Source organism: Rana temporaria, chromosome 2, assembly GCF_905171775.1.
Source record: "Rana temporaria chromosome 2, aRanTem1.1, whole genome shotgun sequence".
NCBI classification, from domain to species: Eukaryota; Metazoa; Chordata; class Amphibia; order Anura; family Ranidae; genus Rana; species Rana temporaria.
In genome coordinates this window covers 345,696,736-345,717,402 of record NC_053490.1, presented here as the reverse complement: position 1 = coordinate 345,717,402, position 20,667 = coordinate 345,696,736, and the positions used below count along the sequence as shown (strand labels likewise).

Genomic DNA, 20,667 nt, shown 5'->3' with positions numbered 1-20,667 from the left:
GTTATTCTGTATTCTGTTACAATTAGTAATTAACTTCACTAATGTCATTATCTAAAGAAATGTGTCTTATCAGGGTCGGCACCAGAGTGTCTACCTATAATCTGTATGGAAGCCCCAGTGTGTGAAAAGGGGGTGGAGATTTCATTGTTCTTTGATTGATGATAAGCTTCTAAACTGTATATAACCAGCAGAATGCGGCCATTAAAGAGAGTCCTGTTTGAACTTACATACAGCCTGCCTGGTGTTTGTTCTTAATGGGTCTGAACGGCACATAGCTGTAGTTCGGATCCCGGAACCTTGGATGACTGGACCATCAGACGTTGCAATCTGCAAGCTGACTCAATAGTAGCAGAGGAGTGTCGGGAGAGCAGAACCGAGCGAGCAAGGGTCTCGTCACATTGGTTGGCAGCGGTGGGATTTGCTCTCCAGTTACTGGGACAACTCCAAACCACCACCATGAATGACCAGCTATGCAGCCTGCAGGAGAACCATGCTAAAAGACTTGCTTGAGAACCATGGAGGGACCGGTGGGACAAAGAACAAGTCCACCCTCATCAGTGAGCTAGCCGAGATGGATCAGAGGGATGGTGATGCAGGACCCCGGTCAGTTGAAGACTTGTTCCAGCAACGAGTTCGACAACGGTTGGCATTATATGGTACTAACCCATCAGAGACCGTCATACAGAATACCATTAGAGACATCCAGCTGCAGGAACAGAGAGAACGAGAGCGGCAACAGAGAGAACGAGAGCGGCAACAGAGAGAACGAGAGCGGCAACATGAGCTGAGAATTGCAGAAATACGGCAATCGGTGACAACGCCTGAAGAAGCAGCACCAAATGAAAGAAGAGGAGAGGTACAGATACCAGTAACCATGTTAGAGGAATTCAGAAGGAGGTTGCGAGAGAAGCAGATACAGCGCAGAGGACCAGTATCAGAGGAGGTCCTGCTTGGATGGTCTGATTCGATCCGCTGCGAACTCTGGAAAGAAGCGCTAGCCCGTGAGCAGTGACATGTTGAATACTCTTACCTACCCACCAGCTGAATTCAGTGGTCCAATAAGTTCAGATTTGGAGTTGTTAAATTTTTGTTTGTTTTGTGGTGGGGAGGAGGGGTATTTAATGCCTTGCATGTGTGCAGAATGACATTTTTCTTTTATGAACAACTATAGCGTTATCTATTTGTATGGGTGTTACATAGTTACATAGTTGGTTAGGTTGAAAAAAAAACACAAGTACATTAAGTCCAACCTGAGTGTGTGTGTGTGTTTTATGTTAATAGTATATTGCATACCCCTGTACGATGTGGTCGTTTAGGTGGCCATCTAATCGTTTTTTAAATTATCAATGCTCCCCGCTGAAACAACTGCTTGTGGAAGAGAATTCCACATCCTTACCGCTCTTACAGTAAAGAACCCTCTATGCAGTTTAAGGTTAAACCGTTTCTCTTCTAATTTTAGTGAATGGCTGCGTGTCTTATTAAATTCCCTTGCGCGGAAAAGTTTTCTCGCCGTTTGTGGGGTCACCAGTACGGTATTTATACATTGAAATCATATCCTCTCTCAAGCGTCTCTTCTCCATAGAGAATAAGTTCAATGTTTGCAGTCTTTCCCCATAGCTGAGATCCTCTTGTCCCTTTATTCATTTTGTTGCTTTTCTCTGGACCTTCTCCAGTTCCAGAACCTCCCTCCTAAAGACTGGTGCCCAAAACTGAACCGCATACTCCTGGTGTGGCCGGACTAGAGTCTTGTAGAGTTGGGGAATTATTGTTTTATCTCTGGATTTTTTTTTTCTTTTTTTTTTTACCACGTCAGACTCTGCTCACATATGGCAGCGAGACTTGCTCACGGTTCGACCGCCCATAACGTCTCTCTTGTGGCTTCGCATCATACGTGTTTTTTTTTTTTTCCCTTATATTTTTTTTTTTGTTTTTATTTTTCTTTTCTTTTTTTTATATTTCGTTGATTTTTTCCATGTTAGTATTTTATGCTCTTTTCTTTTCTTTTTTATTATATGTTTGGGTTCCATTTATTTTATACAGTTACAGATTTGTCATTTTTATACCAATAATTATTCTTTTCCCGATTAACAAGTCTAACTGCATTACTTGCTGTTGTGACATGGCTAGCCCTTTTTTTTTTTTTTTTTCCCCTTTCCCCCCCCCCTCCCCCTCCCTAGATCTGTGTGCCATGCAGTCTTCTTTTTGGTTTCTCACCTATCTGCTTCTGCCATTCCTTGGACTAATTGTTCCGTAAATTTAAACACTTTCCATTTCTCCCAAACCACTCTGTATCTGTCCTCTCCTCCTGTCTCTCCACAGGCAAGATGCTCCATCTCTTCTATATATTCCACCTTTTCTATCCACTCTTTAATTGATGGCCTCTTTGGATGTAGCCAGTTTTTTGGGATCAGAGCCTTTGCTGCGTTTAGCAGCACTGGGACCAAAGTTGTTCCATATTGTTTTTTTGTTTTTTCAGTTCCATGAAACAAACAGGGCAGCGGGCTGCATGGAATCCTCTCCCCTGTTATTTCTACAATATATTCCAAAATTTCTTTCCAATATTCCTGTATTCTCGGGCAGTCCCACCATATATCTCTGGAGTTAATCCCCTTTTTATTGCATGCCAATATTCGGTTGCTGAGCCAATACGCATAGCATTTTATGCTAGAACGCAGCCTATAACGATGAGTAGTTCTGCTCCACCTAAGTTGCCATTTTTTACATTTTTAGATAGAATGTGGAAGAATATGAACCACTGTTTGCTGTAAATTCACCCGTACTATTGGACCTGTTGACAATTGTCTCCAGTACATAAAGTGAAGGAAAACTATTTTTCAAATTAGAGTTTTTCATCAGAAAGAAAAAAAATACCTGAGCTGGATCTTAATTTTTTACACATTGTGCTGCTAGAAATATATATTTTTTTGTAAATTATTTTTGTTTTTTTCAGAGGTAAAAATTGGTTTACAAAACAGAGCCTCTGGGCATACCCCGTCTCAAAAAATAACACTAACATAGACAAGCTAGTATCCACCAGATGAGTAGAATAAGAAGTATAGCATATCCAATTCAACAAACACCATTCTTAGGACAGTAATGCTGTTAGACGGTTCATCTAATGAAAACTGTCCGAAGGACCGTTTTTATCGGGACAAAGCGATCGGGGGTGGGCCCCATTGTTTTTTTTCCCATCAGTGAAAAAACGTAGAACCTGTTTTAAAATTATCTGATGGTTAAAAAACGATAGAAAAAAACGATCGTCTGTGGGCAAGTCCATCGGTTAAAAATCCACGCATGCTCAGAATCAAGTCGACGCATGCTTGGAAGGATTGAACTTCATTTTCTCAGAACGTCGTAGTGTTTTACGTCACCGCGTTCTAACACAAACAGATTTTTAACTGATGGTGTGTAGGCAAGACTGATGAAAGTCAGCTTCATTGGATATCTGATGAAAAAATCCATCAGGTCGTTTTCATCGGATGAACCGATCGTGTGTACGTGGCATTAGGGTCTTAGTTGGTCGGCGGTGAGCCAGGGTGCCCACCAGGCCCAGCAAGCAGACCAACACAGTCTGTGGAATGGGAATCATAGTGAGGCCCCGTACACACGAGAGGATCGATCCGCTGAAAAATCTCAGCGGATCGGTTTCAGCGGATAGATCCCCTGGTGTGTACGTTCCAGCGGATATTTATCTGCGGATATTTCCGATTTCCAGCAGATAAAAATTTGTAGACATGCTTACAAATCTATCCGCTGGAATCGGCTCCAGCGGATCGATCCGTCCGAACCCATCCCTCGCATGCGTCGTAATGATTCGACGCATGCGTGGATATCCTTATATGACACCGTCGCGCACGTCGCCGCGTCATCATCGCGGCGACGGCGTGACACGTCACAGCGATGGGAATTCGGCGCGGATTTCAATCCGATGGTGTGTACACTCCATCGGATTAAAATCCTCAGAGGATTTATCCGCGGATACGGTCCGGCGGACCGTATCCGCGGATCAATCCTATCGTGTGTACCAGGCCTAAGGGAGGTTTTAAAAGGTATGACCTCTTCCCAGAATGATTGTATCTAGGAACTGGACCACAACATGAGGCAAAAGTCTGCATCTACACTGCCAAACTTCCAACAGCATGAAGAAGCACCTGAAGAAACAACATTTTGCTAAATTTGTGTGGTGTCAGATAGACTGCTGTTAGAAATCTTTGAAGACAGCTTTTGGAATAGAGTAAAATACATGTTTACATAACTATATTCCAGTTTTGATAATGAGCTGTCAAATACCATTACTGTTTATGTGACAGTTCCAGAATTTGTGTCATCACATGTCCGTTCCATCCCTCTATAGTCCTGTGCCTCGTATCCGGTGGAGAAAAGTAGATACATCACAGAATCCTCAGTGGTTTTCATCAGATCCAGTTTTACATATTCAAAGTGTCAGTTTTGATGATGATGGGACCTATGAATGTGAAGCTGAAAACTTTAAGGGGCGGGACACCCACCAAGGACGTGTGATAGTACAAGGTGAGTTGTCATTTTGCTTATATCATACAAATATTAATTATTTTTGTTAGAAACGGATTCTTCCCTAAAAACTCCCAGCAAAAGAATCTGTAAACTATCTAGATTTCATCTACTATTTTCACTTATTTCAATAACTGCAATTACTTTTTTATGAAGATTTAAGATTTACAAGATGCTCAGAACATGACTATTATAAAATCTGATTTAGTGGCAATAATGACAACTAAATATACTGTATTCATAAACATTAGGGGGAAAAAAATCTTTAGAACGAAGGAGTTATGTCTCTCTAAAGGAAGCCTTAGAAAGTTTGAATCTTGGCTGGTTTAGCAGGGACTAGCTGAGATTCAAACCAAACAAGGGTACAACCAGCATATCAGATTTTTCTACATATGTTTGCTGCCGACCGGGAACAATGCCTTTTGCACAATTCCCATCCAAACACCCCTGGTGGTGGAGACAGGGACTTCTAGGGCAGCAAATAAAGTTAGTTCAGCAAAATTGAACTTGGAGGTGCTGAGGTCTGATGAGCAAAAGTAAGAAGTCGGGACATAAGCTGAGATCGGTAACAGCCAGGCAAAGAGGTACAGAATAATGATCAGAGTCCAGGTCAGGCACAGGCAATGGTCAACAACGTTCTGGCAGTAAAGTACTAAGTCATAAGCCAGAATCTTAGTCAAAAGTCCAGGCCAAGGTGGAGAAGAAGCAGACATGAGCAGGCAAGGAGAATCCAGAGAAGAGTAAGGCGGAGCCAGGTAAGTAACAGGACCAAGCAGGCTTTCAGGAACACAAACCACAGAGGTAAAGCTGAAGACCATCCAGTGATATTAGGCAGGCCTTAGGCTTAAATAGGTTGCCAGATGCCAGGATCTGTGAACGTGCCCGTGCATGCATGTGGAAACTCAAGTCCTTAATGGTGATAGTATTTACATAGGCCCAAATGATCCACAATGGCTCAAAACTGATATGGTCCATAAACACTTAGACAAAATAAAGGTGAATAAAGCACCTGGACCAGATGGCCTACACCAATGGGTCCTCAAAGAGTTGAGCTCTGCTATTTGTAAGCTATTGTTTTAATTTTCAGAGACTCTTTAATGACTGGCATAGTAGCACTGGATTGGCATGAGGCCAATGTGGTGCCTATATTTAAAAAAGTATCAGAGTCTTTACTTAGTAAGAAGAATAATGAGACAAAAATAATTTGACAGCATTTGGCTGCTTGGGGCCAATGTACGTCAGTATTTAGGTCAAAGGAAGGGGGAAGGGATTTTGGAAGGGACTTTTCGCGGCACTGATAAAGACAATCAGATAAAAATATCAATATTTATTTAACAAAAAAGAAAGCAAGTATAATACAAAAAACAATTTAAGAACAAACCCCACATTTCACATCAGAAAGCAAAAAACAGACTGTGTCTTAATGTAAGGAATCGATGACCTCGACCGGTTTCGCAGTGATTTACCGCTTCTTCAGGAGGAGATTTTTTTCTAAAAAGTATGCATAGACATGTAAATAAACAAGCAGGATATACAATATGTGTATACATTATGTACAATTCGATACAATGCGTTATGTAATGGAGCAGAGCACTCACCCAGGTTGGTCATATGATCAGACGTGGAGCCTGGTATAGGCCTTCTGTGGCGCGTGGAGGGGGATATTTTATTTAGACGGGCTCTATTGAGGTGAGGAGTAAAGTAAATCAAATGTACAAGGAATGGTCAGTTAATTATTGAGGTGTGGGTCACCAGTGGGTGAAAGGAAGTGTGTGTAAGTGACGGAACAAGGAGGGTAAAGGAGGGAAGGAGGGGAGAAGAGGACAGGGGGTAAGGAAAGTAGGAGAGGGAGAAGGAGGGTGAGGGAGGGAAATATTTTGGGGGGGGGGAAAAGGAAGGAAAGGTGGAAGGTGGAGGAAAAAAAGGGGGGGGTTTTAATTAAAGTGACCTTGAGAGAAGGTAAGGTTAGAATTGACGTAAAAGAGGGAAGGAAACAGAAGGGAGGAGGAGGGGAAAAGAGGGGGTAAGGGGGTGGGGGAAAGGGGGAAGGAAAGGAAGGGAGAAAGGGGGAGGGGGGGGGGGGGGTAAAGGGGAAGGGTATTATTGAGGGTAAGGGTAGACAATTGGGATAACAATACAATGAAAAGGGAAAGATAGGGAAAGGACAAAAAAGAAAAAGAAAGAAAAAGCGGGGGTGGGGAAGAAACAAAAGGGAAAAGGGGGAAGGAAAGAAGGATCAGTGAGGACTAGTGAAGTGGTGCACAAAAAGGTGTCTGGACAAAGGGTAGAAGGGAAGGAGGGGGGTGTATGGAGGGGAGGGGGGGAGGGTATTAGTAAGGTGTGTGGGGTGGAGGGGGGACAGGGAGGGCAAAAAAGGGGGGAGGGGAAGAAGGGAGAGGGAGGGAAAGGTGGGGAATTGAGGGGGTGGGGGTATGTTAGGGGGGAAGAGAAAGGGGGGTGTTGGATGAGGGAGATGAAGGAGGGGGAGGGAGGAAGGATAGGGGAATGGGAGGGGGGGGTGAGGGCCAGTGAAAAATGTAGAGTTAGTGACCTTAATAGGGGAACACCAGCATATAAAGAAAGTGCATTATTATATAAAGGGGAGCATGGAAATAGGGAGGTGGTGGATTATAAAAGCCCATCAACAGACGCGTCGGTGAAATAAAAAGAGCCCATCACCAGGGTGACCAACCAACAATACAAACTCCCCAAGGGGTCCTTACCAAAACTACAGTAAAGGTACGCAGATTACTGGGGCACAGGAGAACGGACATTAACAGCCTTGTGTGTACTATCTCACATTGCCAGGGTAAGGGCAATCGTTAAGCACTCGGTCCAACTGAGGAATCCAAAGGAGGAAGTTTTTAGCCATAGATATGATTAGAAGGTCAGTAGCAGAGGAGCCTTTGTAATTAGGCATAAATCTTACTCACCTAGGCTCACGAATATCCACGTGTGTCCCCAGGGAGTGCATCCGTGCTAACTCACAGAAGCGGCTGTGTCAGCCGCTTTTGTAAGCATCCCTGGACGGCGCGTGACGTCATCGAATTGCGACGCCGCCGCCGTCCAACGTCCCACCAACCCCTGCACGTGAGTGCGTGGGTGTGCAGCTGCTGACCCAATGGCATGATGCCAGGTCATAACTTCAGACCAGTTTAACTTCTATAGTTCTAAAGTGGTTGTTATGCCACTATAATGTATTCATGCCATCCCCTCTGTTATATAACAATATGTGTCCCAGTGTCTGATCTATATAAAAAAATGCAGATTATACCTTATATCAGAGCGTCTCCAGGAACTCACATGACTCTTTGGCTCTCTCCTCTCTCCGCTGATGTCAGCCGGGGAGGAGGGGAGGAGAGAAAAGAGAGACCTGAGGAGTCATGTGAGCACTGGGATATGCCCTGAAATAAGGTATAATCTGAATGTTTTATATAGATCAGATACTGGGACACATATTGTTATATAACAGAGGGGATGTCATGAATAGATTATAGTTTTTACAGCAGCAGGGGGGGAGGAGCGGGCAGTGTCTCAAGCTGACATGCAGGGCAGGAGGGGGGAGAGGAGGACAGAGAAGGACATAGCAGGGCTGCGGATGACGGAGGTGCGTAAAGTAACTACGTGTCAGGGCTCAACAGCACTGCCCTCAGTTTACAGGGAATAAGGGCAGACCCAGGAACGGTCAGCAGGGCCGGCCTTAGGTGTTCAGGCGCCCTGTGCGAGCTAATCCTGTGGCGCTTTCTTTATATAAGGAGATAGGTAAAAACAAAGGAGTTACAGTAGTATGTTTTACACAGTTCCTCACACACGGACAGGGCTCAAGTCCTGCGGGAACGCGTGGGAACAAAGTCTCTGCACTTTTTTCACAGCAGGAACGAAGTTCCCTTTGCAGGACTAGAGCAGCCGAGCCGCCCGAGCCAATCCTTCACTAAGCAGCGATGCCCAGCTCGAGTCACTGTCAGGGGCAGGCGAACCTTAGTAATCCTTTATGTTACTGGCCGCTTTCTGTATATGGATTCATCGGGTAGTGTGCAGGTATTCCTTCACTTCCTCGATGCCGCAATGTCTCCTGGAAGCTTTTGTCATTGTTCCCAGGAGACATTGCGGAGGTCTGACGCGAGTTATATCGGGATTTAGAAAGAACTTGCTCTTATACAAGCTGTACACTCACTATTTTACATTTAAGTAAAGTGTCATTCCTTCAGTTTTGTTACATAAAAAGATATAATAAAATATTTACAAAAATGTGAGGGGTGTACTCGTATTTGTGAGCTGCCATTACTGACTTTATAAGGTCATGACAGTGGAAAACAGCAAACCAATTATGTACTGAATTAAGTTTCTCTTAAAATCTTGCTTCATGTATAGCTAGCTGCCTTTTGTCCCAATCCAGGATTTTTAGCACTACTATCTCTTTACCTTGCAGCTCAACCAGAATGGCTTCAGATTATTTCTGATACCGAGGCAAAAATTGGGTCTGATCTCCTCTGGAATTGTGCAACTTCTGGAAAGCCACGTCCCACAATTCGCTGGCTGCGTAATGGTAAACCAGCGGCCTCTCAGGTGAGAACATTTAGTTACATACATTCACAACAGTATACTTATTTCCTTCTATTGTACAACTATTTTTTTGCTGTTGTTTTGAATAGGGTAGGGAAGGCTTAAAGTGGTTCTATACATTAAGGTAAAAAAAACTGGGTGCTTCTCCCCCTCAGCCCCCCTCCTTATAGTTACACAGAAGCGGGAGCCATTGGCTCCTGCTGCTATCAATCACAGCCAGTGAGCCAATGAGTAGAGAGCAGAGGGTGGGCTTGCTTGAGTGCCTCTAAAGCAGTGGTTCTCAACCTTCTAGTGCCGTGACCCCTTGATAAATTTTCCCAAGTTGTGGGGACCCCTAACAGTAAAATTATTTTTGTAGCGTGGGTTGTCAGCACCCAAGGAAAGACAAGTAATTTGCACCCCTAACCCATGGATACTTAGCGCTCCCTGAGTCCCTTCCACCCCTTACGGTACTCACTGTGTCTCCGCAGCAGTGACACCTATGCCAAAATCAGGAGATAGGGTCTCCTCCAGCCCCTCCCACTTCACATTCATCACCAGCCAGCTGACATCTAGTCTCTGCCCCCCAGTCACGCCGTGAACTGAATGGGTGGCTGCAAAGAGGTTGAGTGGGCCACTGCAAGCTCCAGGGACAGCCCTGATGGGTAGCCATGAAAAGGCTGGGAGAGCAGTGCAGGATTCAGGAACAGCCCACGATTCGGTGACCCCTGGCAAATTGTCATTCGACCCCCAAAGGGGTCCCGACCCCCAGGTTGAGAACCACTGCTCTAAAGCAAGAGGTTTGCTATTAGGCGTACTCAGCAAAAGGGAGGGGCCAGGACCACTGGCAGGGGACCCAAAAAGAAGAGGATCGGGGCTGCTCTGTGCAATACTTATGTATAAGATGTTTTTTTTTCAAGCTGCAAACCTTTAGAATCACTTAAAACTATAACTAAAGGCAACACTTTTTTTTGGGGGGGGGGGGGGGGGGAAAGGGTGGGGAGGGATTAGAACGCCTATTGCCTTCTGTGGCCCCATTGGGAGATTAATTTGTCCCATTTACCATTATCATTAAAAGTTAGAGTAAAAGAAAATCCCACCATTTTGGGTTGTCCCCAGAAATCTTCCAATGGGGACACTAGTTCTGGTGACCTGGGGGCCCCAAGGGATTCCTTTGATTTGCAGTGATTTACTTTTGCTTCCTGTTTTGTATATAGGACAGGAAGTGAAGGTAAATCTCCCCAATTTGACACAGATGGCAAACAACTAACAGGGGTTATAACCCTCCCTTATTCTATCCAAAATGAAAAAAAAAAAAACGTTGCCTGCTTTGCCCTCTTTTTCTACTTAAAACCCCCTGCCAGCTTATTTTTTGCAGTCTACATATCATTAGGGAAATTTCTCTTCATTTACTGTTCCAGGGACACAACAGGACGTGAGGGGAATTCCACATTTAGACAGATGTCCCCAAAACAGTTGTCTGCATTGGAAGATTTCCCCTTAATTTTTGTTCTGTGGGCAACTCTAAACCTTGGATTTCCCTTTCCCACTTCCCCAATTTCTTTTTTGGTGGCAATGGTCACTAGTAAAAATAGAGGGGGTGTATCAATGGCAACACAGACCGGAATAAAAACTAAACATAGGACCTAACCCTTCCGCACTCTATTAAATAAAAATTGATTTGAGATATACGTTATTAGCCTTTTTTAAAGCATAGTACACAATTTAAGTGTTCTTGGCATATTCAGGTTTGAGTAATGATTTTTTTTTACCAAATTAGCTTTTGAATCTTTGACTAGTTAATGAGTGAATGGTATTGCTGCAAGCTGCAACTAACATTTGCCCATCTGTGCAGAGCTTAAATAACACATGACCTACCATATTATAGTTTTAAACTTGCTAGCAAATGTTTGCCCATTTATGAACAATTGTGAACTGTGTAAATGTAGAATAAGCGGATTCTGGCCGACTAGTATTTATAAGTTATACAAGGAAATATCTGATTGCCTCTTGGGGATCAGGAAGGAACTTTTTATCCCCAGCTGGAGCAAATTGGATCATGCTTTTTTGTTTTGTTTTTTTGTTGCCTTCCTCTGGATCAACTGTGGGTATAGGATTGTGTATATGGAGGTTTTCTCTGTTGGTTGAACTGGATGGACTTGTGTCTTCTTCAACCAGACTAACTATGTAATACAGGGCTCAAAATTTCAAGTCCTGAGCTACTAGCCAGGCCTCAAAAGTTACTCGCCACCAGTTGCCCCACCTAATTCATACACTGCCCTGCGCCTAATTACACCCGTAAACATGCCCTCGTAGATTATCTCATGAATGACAATGTTTTATGCAGAATCAAGTTACAAAATTAAATATTACCAACAACAAATTTAACAAAATGGGACAGGGCACTGGGGGCAGACCAGAGGGACAGGGCACTGGGGGCAGACCAGAGGGACAGGGCACTGGGGGCAGACCAGAGGGACAGGGCACTAGAACTGGGTCTCTTCCCCATTCTCTTGCTGTCTCCTCTGCAACTCCCATCCATCCTCTCTCTCTCTCCCATTCATCTCATCATCAGGAGCCTGTGTGTGTGGCTTCACGCTTGCATGTCCCCACTTCCCCCTTTTATTCAGGCTGGCAGAGAGGAGAGGAGCTGCAGCACAGCGGGAAGGAAGTACAATCCAGCGCTGAGATCCACACAACTGCACAGCCATTGACACCATAGCACAGCGCACACTGACAGCGCACACATTGAGACCAGTCTGTTCACAGTGCTCAGCCTAAACTTGCATAGAGCACAAGGAGAAGAAAACTGCACAAACTAGAAGGCTGCCGCTCTCATGTCAGGGCAACTTTCAGTGAGCGCTGCACCGGAGTGGTAATTTTTGCAATCCTCCACCTCACTCATTACTTTCTGCTCTCCAGCTACATTGGTCGGGGCCCGGGGGAGGGGGGCAGGCTCAGAGAGGTCATACTGTTAGGTCCAATGGCTTAATGAGAATTGTAAGGACAGCACCTGTGTACTGCTCTGCCTGTGCGCGGCTCACCAGACTACTTTTCCCGAGCATGCACCTTTCCTCTTCGGCCGCCAATCTCATCTGGACTCTAAGTGTAGGCACAGATTGGAGGGAGATTGGTCATGCAACCCTGTCATCACTCGCCCCCAGCTTAAATCCACTCGCCAAATGCTAGTAGGTGAGTGGAAATTTTGAGGGCTGATGTAATATATATATATATATATATATATATATATATATATATATATATATATATATAGACTGAACTGTACCGCAGTCATTTAAATAGAATGCACAATAAATTATATTTTTTTCTACCTGTCATGCATCTTTCTGTAGTAAACACATAGATCTATTAAGACCATAAAAAGTAAACCTTCTGCAGGCTGTTATATTTTTAAAATGCTTTGTATGGTCTTTAAAATACAGATTAATTCAATTTCACAGAATCCCATGGCTGTCCACAAAGCCTTAAAGTGGAGTTCCAGCCCCCCAAATACTTTTTTTTTATATGAACACTCCTCCATACTTGTTTAAACATGTATAGAAACATTTAGAACATGTCCTATGTGTAGTCCTTGTAGTTTGTGTTAAAATATTTGAAGACTAACCAGATCTCAGAAGCAGGCAGGTTCCATGTCATCTGTGGGCATCTGAAGCCTTCTTCTCTTGATTTTTGGGATTCTGTGCAGCTGGCTACCCAGCATGCACCTCCTGATCTCACGCCTGTGCACTGAGCAGCTCTCTCTCTTCCTGACAGGTTGCCATAACAATGGCGACATTGGCAGAAGTTCCCACCCATTGCTATAGCAACCTGCCAATTATGACATCCCAGTTCACCCGTTTACATCATTTCCGGTCTTAAAATAATGCGAGATTTTGTCACTAGGCGATTCGCAAGGACTTCTGAAATACCTGACACCGCTATCACAAGAGCCCTTGCAGATCGCCTAGTGACATAATCGCCTAGACGGCCGCAGCCGAAAGTGTTGCAGAAGAAAAGTGAAAAAAATACATAAAAAATTATACATATATATATATATATATGTAGCACTACCCCTGAAGGGGCTGCTGGTTTAGATTTGGGCCTGTCGTTACCTTACTGTTCACCAGGTCCTAGGGGTCCTTTTTGAAGAGTTACAAATGTCCACACCAACACTTTGTTTATTTTTCTTCAAGGGTTTTATTAAACAGGTTCTGTCAGAGGAATAGAGGGTTAGGGAAGATTCAGGTACCTTGCTTTGCGGATTGTGGGTATGATCTTGGATCCAGAGGACAAACTGTTTCCTCACTGGATTCAGCGACCACCGGATAGGCCTCTCTCACTGACCTAGCAGCCGGTGCGAAGCTTGTTCAAAAGTCTCTGCCACAGACTAGATGAATGCCGTTGAGTCGTTACACGGTCCTCTGCCACAGGATCATGAAACACACATGCACTTTGCAAAGTTCCAAAGAAGTTACACAGCTCACGGCTCACGGTGCCAGGATCTTTCAGCCAAACCAGCCGCACTGTGAGGTAGATGTGCCCTCTAATTGAATCCTCAATTGTTCAGCTTCTTCCTGCAGAGAAGACAGCACAGGACCATCCCTGGACCAGTAGGCCCGAGAAACTCCTGGGCCTACTCTCAGTAGGCCCCAAGACCAAAAAGCTGCTAACACATCCCTGAGGCATTTGCAACCCTGAATCCTGGTGACAGCGACACCCACAGTCAGGTGGAAAATGTGCAACGCAGCTGAACTGGAACAGAAACCCATAATTTGGCATAAAAGTCTGAGCTAAACTACAGCTCAGATAACTAAATGTACAAATAGCGCCTACTCAACAGGAGCAGGGCGCTACATTAGAAACGATCGTGTACTATAAGAGTATAGAACAACTGCTGAAATAAGTAGTTTTGGTAACTTCAAGTTTTCCCCCTAAAACACAGCTGCTCCAAATACATTTTGAGGAAAGAACAACCTTGTAGGCTTTTACAAAATCTGTACAGATTAAAATAAATTAAAGAGATAGAATTTTACTTAAAGGGGTTGTAAGGGCTCGTCTTTTATTTTCTAAATAGGTTCCTTTAAGCTAGTGCATTGTTGGTTCACTTACCTTTTCCTTCCATTTCCCTTCTAAGGCCCCATGCACACGAGAAGCAAATGCAAACACATGTAAACTCAAGTTTTCAAGGGAAAAAAACGGTGTTTAAAATGCCTGTTTTTGCCGCGAATTTCACTGCGTTTTGCCGCGTTTAGCGGCGTTTTACCGCATTTGCAGTTATCAGCTTTTACAACAAAGACATTGTAGACCCTCCCAAAGCTTTGAAACGCAAAAACTTTTGCGTCTGAACTCAAAGTTTTGCTTCTAAAAAAACGAGCCTAAACCCAACTGCTTTAAAACGCAAAAAAACGTGAATGTGTGCATGGACACATAGGATAACATTAAATGTGTTCAAATGCCTCTGAACTCGAGTTTACCAGCGTCTCGTGTGCATGGGGCCTAAATGTTTTTTTTTCTTTGTTTGAATTTCTCACTTCCTGTTTCTCCTCAGTAAGCTTTCCACCATCATCCGAGCGGTGGAAAGTCATTGAGAACAGCTTACTGAACAGCTTACCGAGGAGGAACAGGAAGTGAGAAATTCAGACAAAGAAAAAAAAACATTTAAGCCCTGTACACACGATCGGATATCTGATGGAATCTAATCCGATGGATTTTTTCATCAGATATCCGATGAAGCTGACTTTCATCAGTCTTGCCTACACACCTTCGGTTAAAAATCTGATCCTGTTCAACGCGGTGATGTAAAACACTACGACGTGCTGAGAAAAATGAAGTTCAATGCTTCCGAGCATGAGTCGACTTGATTCTGAGCATGCGTGTATTTTTGACCTATGGATTTCACCACAGACGATCGTTTTTTTCTATCATTTTTTTTAACCATAAGAAAATTGTAAAACAGGTTCTATTTTATTTCACCGATGGATAACAAAACGATGGGGCCCACACACGATCGGTTTATCCGATTAAAGCGGTCCATCGGTCCCTTTTCATCAGACGAACAGAGCGTGTGTACAGGGCTTTAGAAGGGAAATTGAATAGTCAAAGAAATTACCGCGGTGACTCTTGGAGAGAATCCAGCAGCATTTTTGCTACATGATATCCCATTATCCGTTGAAAAATACAAAAAATCCCTGTTAAGGCATCTGCTCACGGCAGCAAAGGCCTGTGTTCCAATCCTCTGGAAGAGCACGGCATCCCCGACAAGATTACAATGGCTGGGCAGAGTAACAGAGATTCAGCAGATGGAAAATCTCACTATGGTGCTGAGGGAGCGGGAGGAGGAGTATCGGAGGGTGTGGACTCCATATATCATGTAGTAAACAGTAATAACAACAATTTTTGACACGTATCAACCTAAACTGATTGCATCTAGAAGAACAAATGCTATTGATGTAGTTGAATGTAATTATTGATGCAATGTTATCTGTCAAAGAACATTCATAATGTTAAATAAATAAATCCTGCTGATTCCACCTTTGTTGATAACCTGGAACAGGCTCGAACAGAAGTTACCAATGGACAGTTGAAAATCACTAGTCTGCATCTAAACAACTCAGGCATTTACCAATGTGTTGCAGGCAATAAGCATGGCACCATCTATACCAGTGCAGAGTTAACTGTGCAAGGTAAGTGATGTGGACCAGCAAAGTTAAATCCATCAGCTGTTACCTAGCCTTTATAAATATCTAATTCATGGAATATATATGTTGTTAGAATGCTGTTATATTGTACAGACATAGGTGCAACAACCATTCTCATATATTACACTGTCATCACTAGTTCTGACACTGGGTGGTAGTACATTTTATAATTTAAAGTACTATGTTGTAGTTGTACTACGTGGCTATGATGTAATTTCCAGTCTCTGTGTTCCTGTAATTTTCCAATAAAACAATAAGGTCTTAGCCTTACACAGTGGTGCAGTGAGTAGCACTTTTGCCTAGCAGCAAAAGGTTCGCTGGTTCGAATCCCAACCACGACACCATCTGCCTGGAGTTTGCATGTTCTCTCTGTGTCTGCGTGGGTTTCCTCCGGGTACTCCGGTTTTCTCCCACACTCCAAAGACATGCTGGTAGGTAAATTGGATCTCGTCCAAATTGGTCCAGTATATATGTATACATGTGTGTATGACTGTGTGTCCCTAGCGTGTCATGATCCTACGGGGTAAAAACGACCGCACCAGCCAAGCAGATACTGGCTGGAAAAAGCGCCCAGAGGCGATTCAGTTCGCATTGCGTTGCGTTAAACAAGTCATTCATTCATTCATTCAGCCATGTGTTTAGCAACATCTCGACTGGCAAAAAAGTTAAAATATTGCTGTGTGCCGTGTTCGGGTTTGGCTTGACGAAAAGGTGGCAACCCTATCAGTATGCTACTAGGGATTAGTGCTTTGGATAAATGTTAGCAATGATAATAACAAACATAATAATATTTTATAATATGAGAAAATCATTAATGCTCTTGCAAATAGTTACTCTAAATCACTACGTTTCTTTGTTTTTGTAAAATACAAACCTCAGTTGTCCTATATGCTTTTAGCAGGGGAGAAACTTTGTGATTTTCACTACATCAGGCAGATGGGGTTAATTTCAGTCGGTAGCAGAAGATTAGAGGGAAATAAATCTACACTTGTGGATGGGGAAAACTAGAAAGCTGTAATCCTGTACATAACTGTCAGGAAAGGTTTCACCCATTGGTGGCGCTGTTGGTCCAGTGGATCGCAGTATCGGTGTCCACCAGCGGGTGTCTTCTTGCAGCCAGGATCTGTAATAAAGGATTTCACCTGCTGGTGGCATTGTCAGATCCATGGGCCGTAGTACCGGTGTCCACCAGCGGGTGTTTTCCGGCAGTATTGAGTCGTCATTATCTCCTGCGATCAGGCATCACCTGAGCCTGATTGCAGGAGATATGTATAAATACCTGGCAAATCACAGTCTCTAGTTGCCTTGGTATCTCTTCCTTGTGCCCTGACCTGAACCTGTTATCGCGGATCCTGACCGTGTCTCTGTACCTGATACCTGAACCCTGTGCCTTGGTGCCTGAACCTGTCCCTCCTGTGACCGTTACCTTTACCCTGCAGCCTGATCCATCCTCTTCCTGTCCTGTTTGTTCCCTCTCCCCATCTGCTGATCTCCCGTTGATGACCCTGCCCTGGCTACGTTCAGGAGTGCGGTACTTTCCTTCTATTTGTATATAGTTATTTGTTGTTTGTGGGTCACAAAATAAATAAACTTATTCACTTACATGCGTTTTTGGTTCTCTCTGTGCAGCCCACACAGTCTGGTCTGACTAATTCCCTGACAATAACCCACGCTTACTCTTTTTATTTTTTAAACTATTGTCTGGCAATTTGACTCAGTCTCTTTATCTTTATTGTAGCTCTGGCCCCTGATTTTCGTTTGTCACCAGTGAAACCTTTGATCCCAGCCGCTCGAGGAGGTGAAATCGCCATACAGTGTAATCCTCGTGCTGCTCCCACTCCAGTCATCCTATGGAGTAAAGGAACTGAACTTCTGCACAACAATAGCAGGTATGAAAGGAAACCTGTACCAAAACAATATGGAGGTTGCCACTGTCTGTTTCTGAAAATGTAATTTTCTGGCTGCCATGTTGATCCAATGGCTTCTTTACTTTCTGAGGCACTGACCTGGAACATGTGTATTTATCAGTGGTCTTGACTTACAGCAGGTCTGACCTGAAAAGAGAAATTCCGCTTTATTTCCTCCACTCCTCTCCCACTTTGGAGTTTTGGGGCCTAATCCTCAAAAACCTGGCGCAACGTAACTTTTTCCATTTAAATTACACCGCCGCAAAATCTCTAACTAAGTGCCCGATCCACAAAGCACTTTCCTAGAAATTTTGAGCGGTGTAACTTAAATCCGGCTGGCGCAAGGCGTTCCTCTTCTCCAGGGGGCGCGCTCCCGCGTTCCTCTTCTTAAATGAGGCGCGCTCCCGCGCCGGCCTTACTGCGCATGCTCGTGACGTCATTTTCCCGACGTGCATAGCGCGAAATTACGTTACGTCGGGCTTTGTGGATTGCGACGGGACAATAAAGTTGCGTCGGGTAAAAAAAAAGATACGGCGCCAAATATTTTTTTTCAAATTTAAAAAAAATCGCGTCGCCAGCAAGAAAAGTCTGTTTTTACAAGGTGTAAACAGTTTACACCTTGTAAAAGCAGCCCTAATTTTGCGTTTGCAAAGTAAAACTTACGGAGAAAAATCGAAGCAGAAAAGCTTCGTGGATCTCCGTAAGTCCTAATTTGCATACCCGAGGCGGCATTTCGACACAAAATGCCCCCAGCGGCGGATGCGGTACTGCATCCTAAGATCCGACAGTGTAATTCAATTACACATGTCGGATCTTCGTCCTAACTATGGGAAACTGATTCTGTGGATCAGTTCCATAGTTAGGACCAGGGATACGACGACCAGCAGTTACTCCGTCGTATCTCTTTTGAGGATTTGGCTCTTGTTTTTTTGTGGGAGCAGGTACACACTTAGGCCCCTTTCACACCTGCGGACCATTCAGATCCGCCTGTCAGTTTTTTCAGGCGGATCTGAACAGGCGCTCCATACATCTCTATGGAGCGTTGGATGTCAGCGGTGACATGTTCGCTGACACCCGATCAACCTCAAACCGATCCTCTCCGATCCCCGCTGAGCAATGGGATCCTCGCAGGATCCGCAGGTATGAAAGGGGCCTAACACCTCTGCATAGTTGCCTAGGTGATCTGGGCAGATGTTCACGCCCCTCCCTGCCCGCAACTTTCTGGTCCCAGTTGGCACTGGGTCTATTCACAAACTGTAGCGTGACTCATGCATATACAGTGGGAAGCCGTCTGTGAAGCTCCAGGTTGTCACAGCCAGCTCCCGATAGTGCCCTGGGGACAAATCCAAGACCAGCAAAGAACCTGTCCAGGTGAAGACAGCGCTAGATCTCTGAACAGATAAGTGTAGTTTTATTAAAAGTCAGCAGTGTTTGTTTGTATGCATGTATATGTGTATGTTTATATGTGTATGTATGTATGTAGTTGTGTGTTTGTGAATGTAAGTTTAAACAGTGCCTTGAAAAAGTATTCATACCCCTTGAAATCTTCCACATTTTGTCATGTTACAACCAAAAACGTAAATGTACTTTATTGGGATACAAATACAAATACAAATGTACAAAGTGGCACATACACTGTAAATGTGAAGTGGAAGGAACATGATAAATGGTTTTCAACTTTTACAAATAAATGTGAAAAATGTGCCGTGCATTTGTTTTCAGCCCCTTTTACTCTGCTATCCCTAACTAAAATCTAGTAGAACCAATTGCCATCAGAACTCGCCTAATTAGTAGAGTCCATCTGAGTGTAATTTAACATCAGTATAAATACAGCTGTTCTGTGCAGCCTTCAGAGGTTTGTTAGAGAGGCTTAGCGAACAAACAGCATCACAAAAGACAAGGAACACATCAGACAGGTCAGGAATAACGTTGTGGAGAAGTTTCAAAGCAGGGGTAGCTTATAAAAAAAATATCCCAAGCTTTGAACATCTCACGGAGCACTGTTCAATCCATCATCCGAAAATGGAAAGAGTATGGCACAACTGCAAACCTACCAAGACATGGCCATCCACCTAAACTGATAGTCTGGGCAAGGAGAGCATTAATCAGAGAAGCAGCCAAGAGGCCCATAGTAACTCTGGAGGAGTTGCAGAGATCCACAGCTCAGGTAGGAGAATCTGTCCACAGGGCAACTATTAGTTGTTCTATTAGTAAATGATTAGCCTTTATGGAAGAGTTGCAAGAAGTAATTTATTGTTGAAAGAAAGCCATAAGAAGTCCTGTTTGCAGTTAGCGAGAAGCCATGCGGGGGACACAGCAAACATATGGAAGATGGTGCTCTGGTCAGATGAGACCAAAATTTTACTACGCTATAGCACTGCACATCACCCTAAACACACCATCCCCACTGTGAAACATGGTGGTGGCAGCATCATGTTGTGGGGGATGCTTTTCTTCAGCAGGGACAGGGAAGCTGGTCAGAGTAGATGAGAAGATGGATGGAGCCAAACACAGGGCAATCTTAGAAGAAAACTTGTTCGAGTCTGCAAAAGACTTGAGACTGGAGCGGAGGTTCACCTTCCAGTAGGATAACGTCCCTAAACATACAGCCAGTGCTACAATAGAATGGTTTAGATCAAAGCATATTCATGTGTTAGAATGGCTCAGTCAAAGTCCATTCCTAAATCCAATAGAGAATCTATGGCAAGACTTGAACATTGCTGTTCACAGACGCTCTCCATCCTATCCGACAGAGCTTGAGCTATTTTGCAAAGAAGAATGAGAAAAAATGTCACTCTAGATGTGCAAAGCTGGTAGAGACTTATCCAAAAAGACTTGCAGCTATAATTGCAGCAAAAGGTGGTTCTACAAAGTATTGACCCAGGGGGGCTGAATACAAATGCACGCCACAATTTTCACAGATTTATTTGTAAAAAAGTTTGAAAACCATTTATTCTTTTCCTTCCACTTCACAATTATGTTTTTGTGTC

At 43.8% G+C, this 20,667-nt stretch overlaps 1 protein-coding gene across 1 annotated transcript in view; it reads left to right on the top strand.

Annotated features, from left to right (window-relative positions):
- Positions 1 to 20,667, top strand: part of CNTN2 (contactin 2) — a 218,135-nt gene that overhangs the window by 119,923 nt on the left and 77,545 nt on the right. Inside the window, exons 8-11 of the mRNA XM_040337562.1 lie at positions 4,355 to 4,530; positions 8,960 to 9,096; positions 15,626 to 15,755; positions 17,509 to 17,659. Coding sequence (XP_040193496.1) covers positions 4,355 to 4,530; positions 8,960 to 9,096; positions 15,626 to 15,755; positions 17,509 to 17,659 — 594 coding nt within the window. The remainder of the gene's footprint in view (positions 1 to 4,354; positions 4,531 to 8,959; positions 9,097 to 15,625; positions 15,756 to 17,508; positions 17,660 to 20,667) is intronic.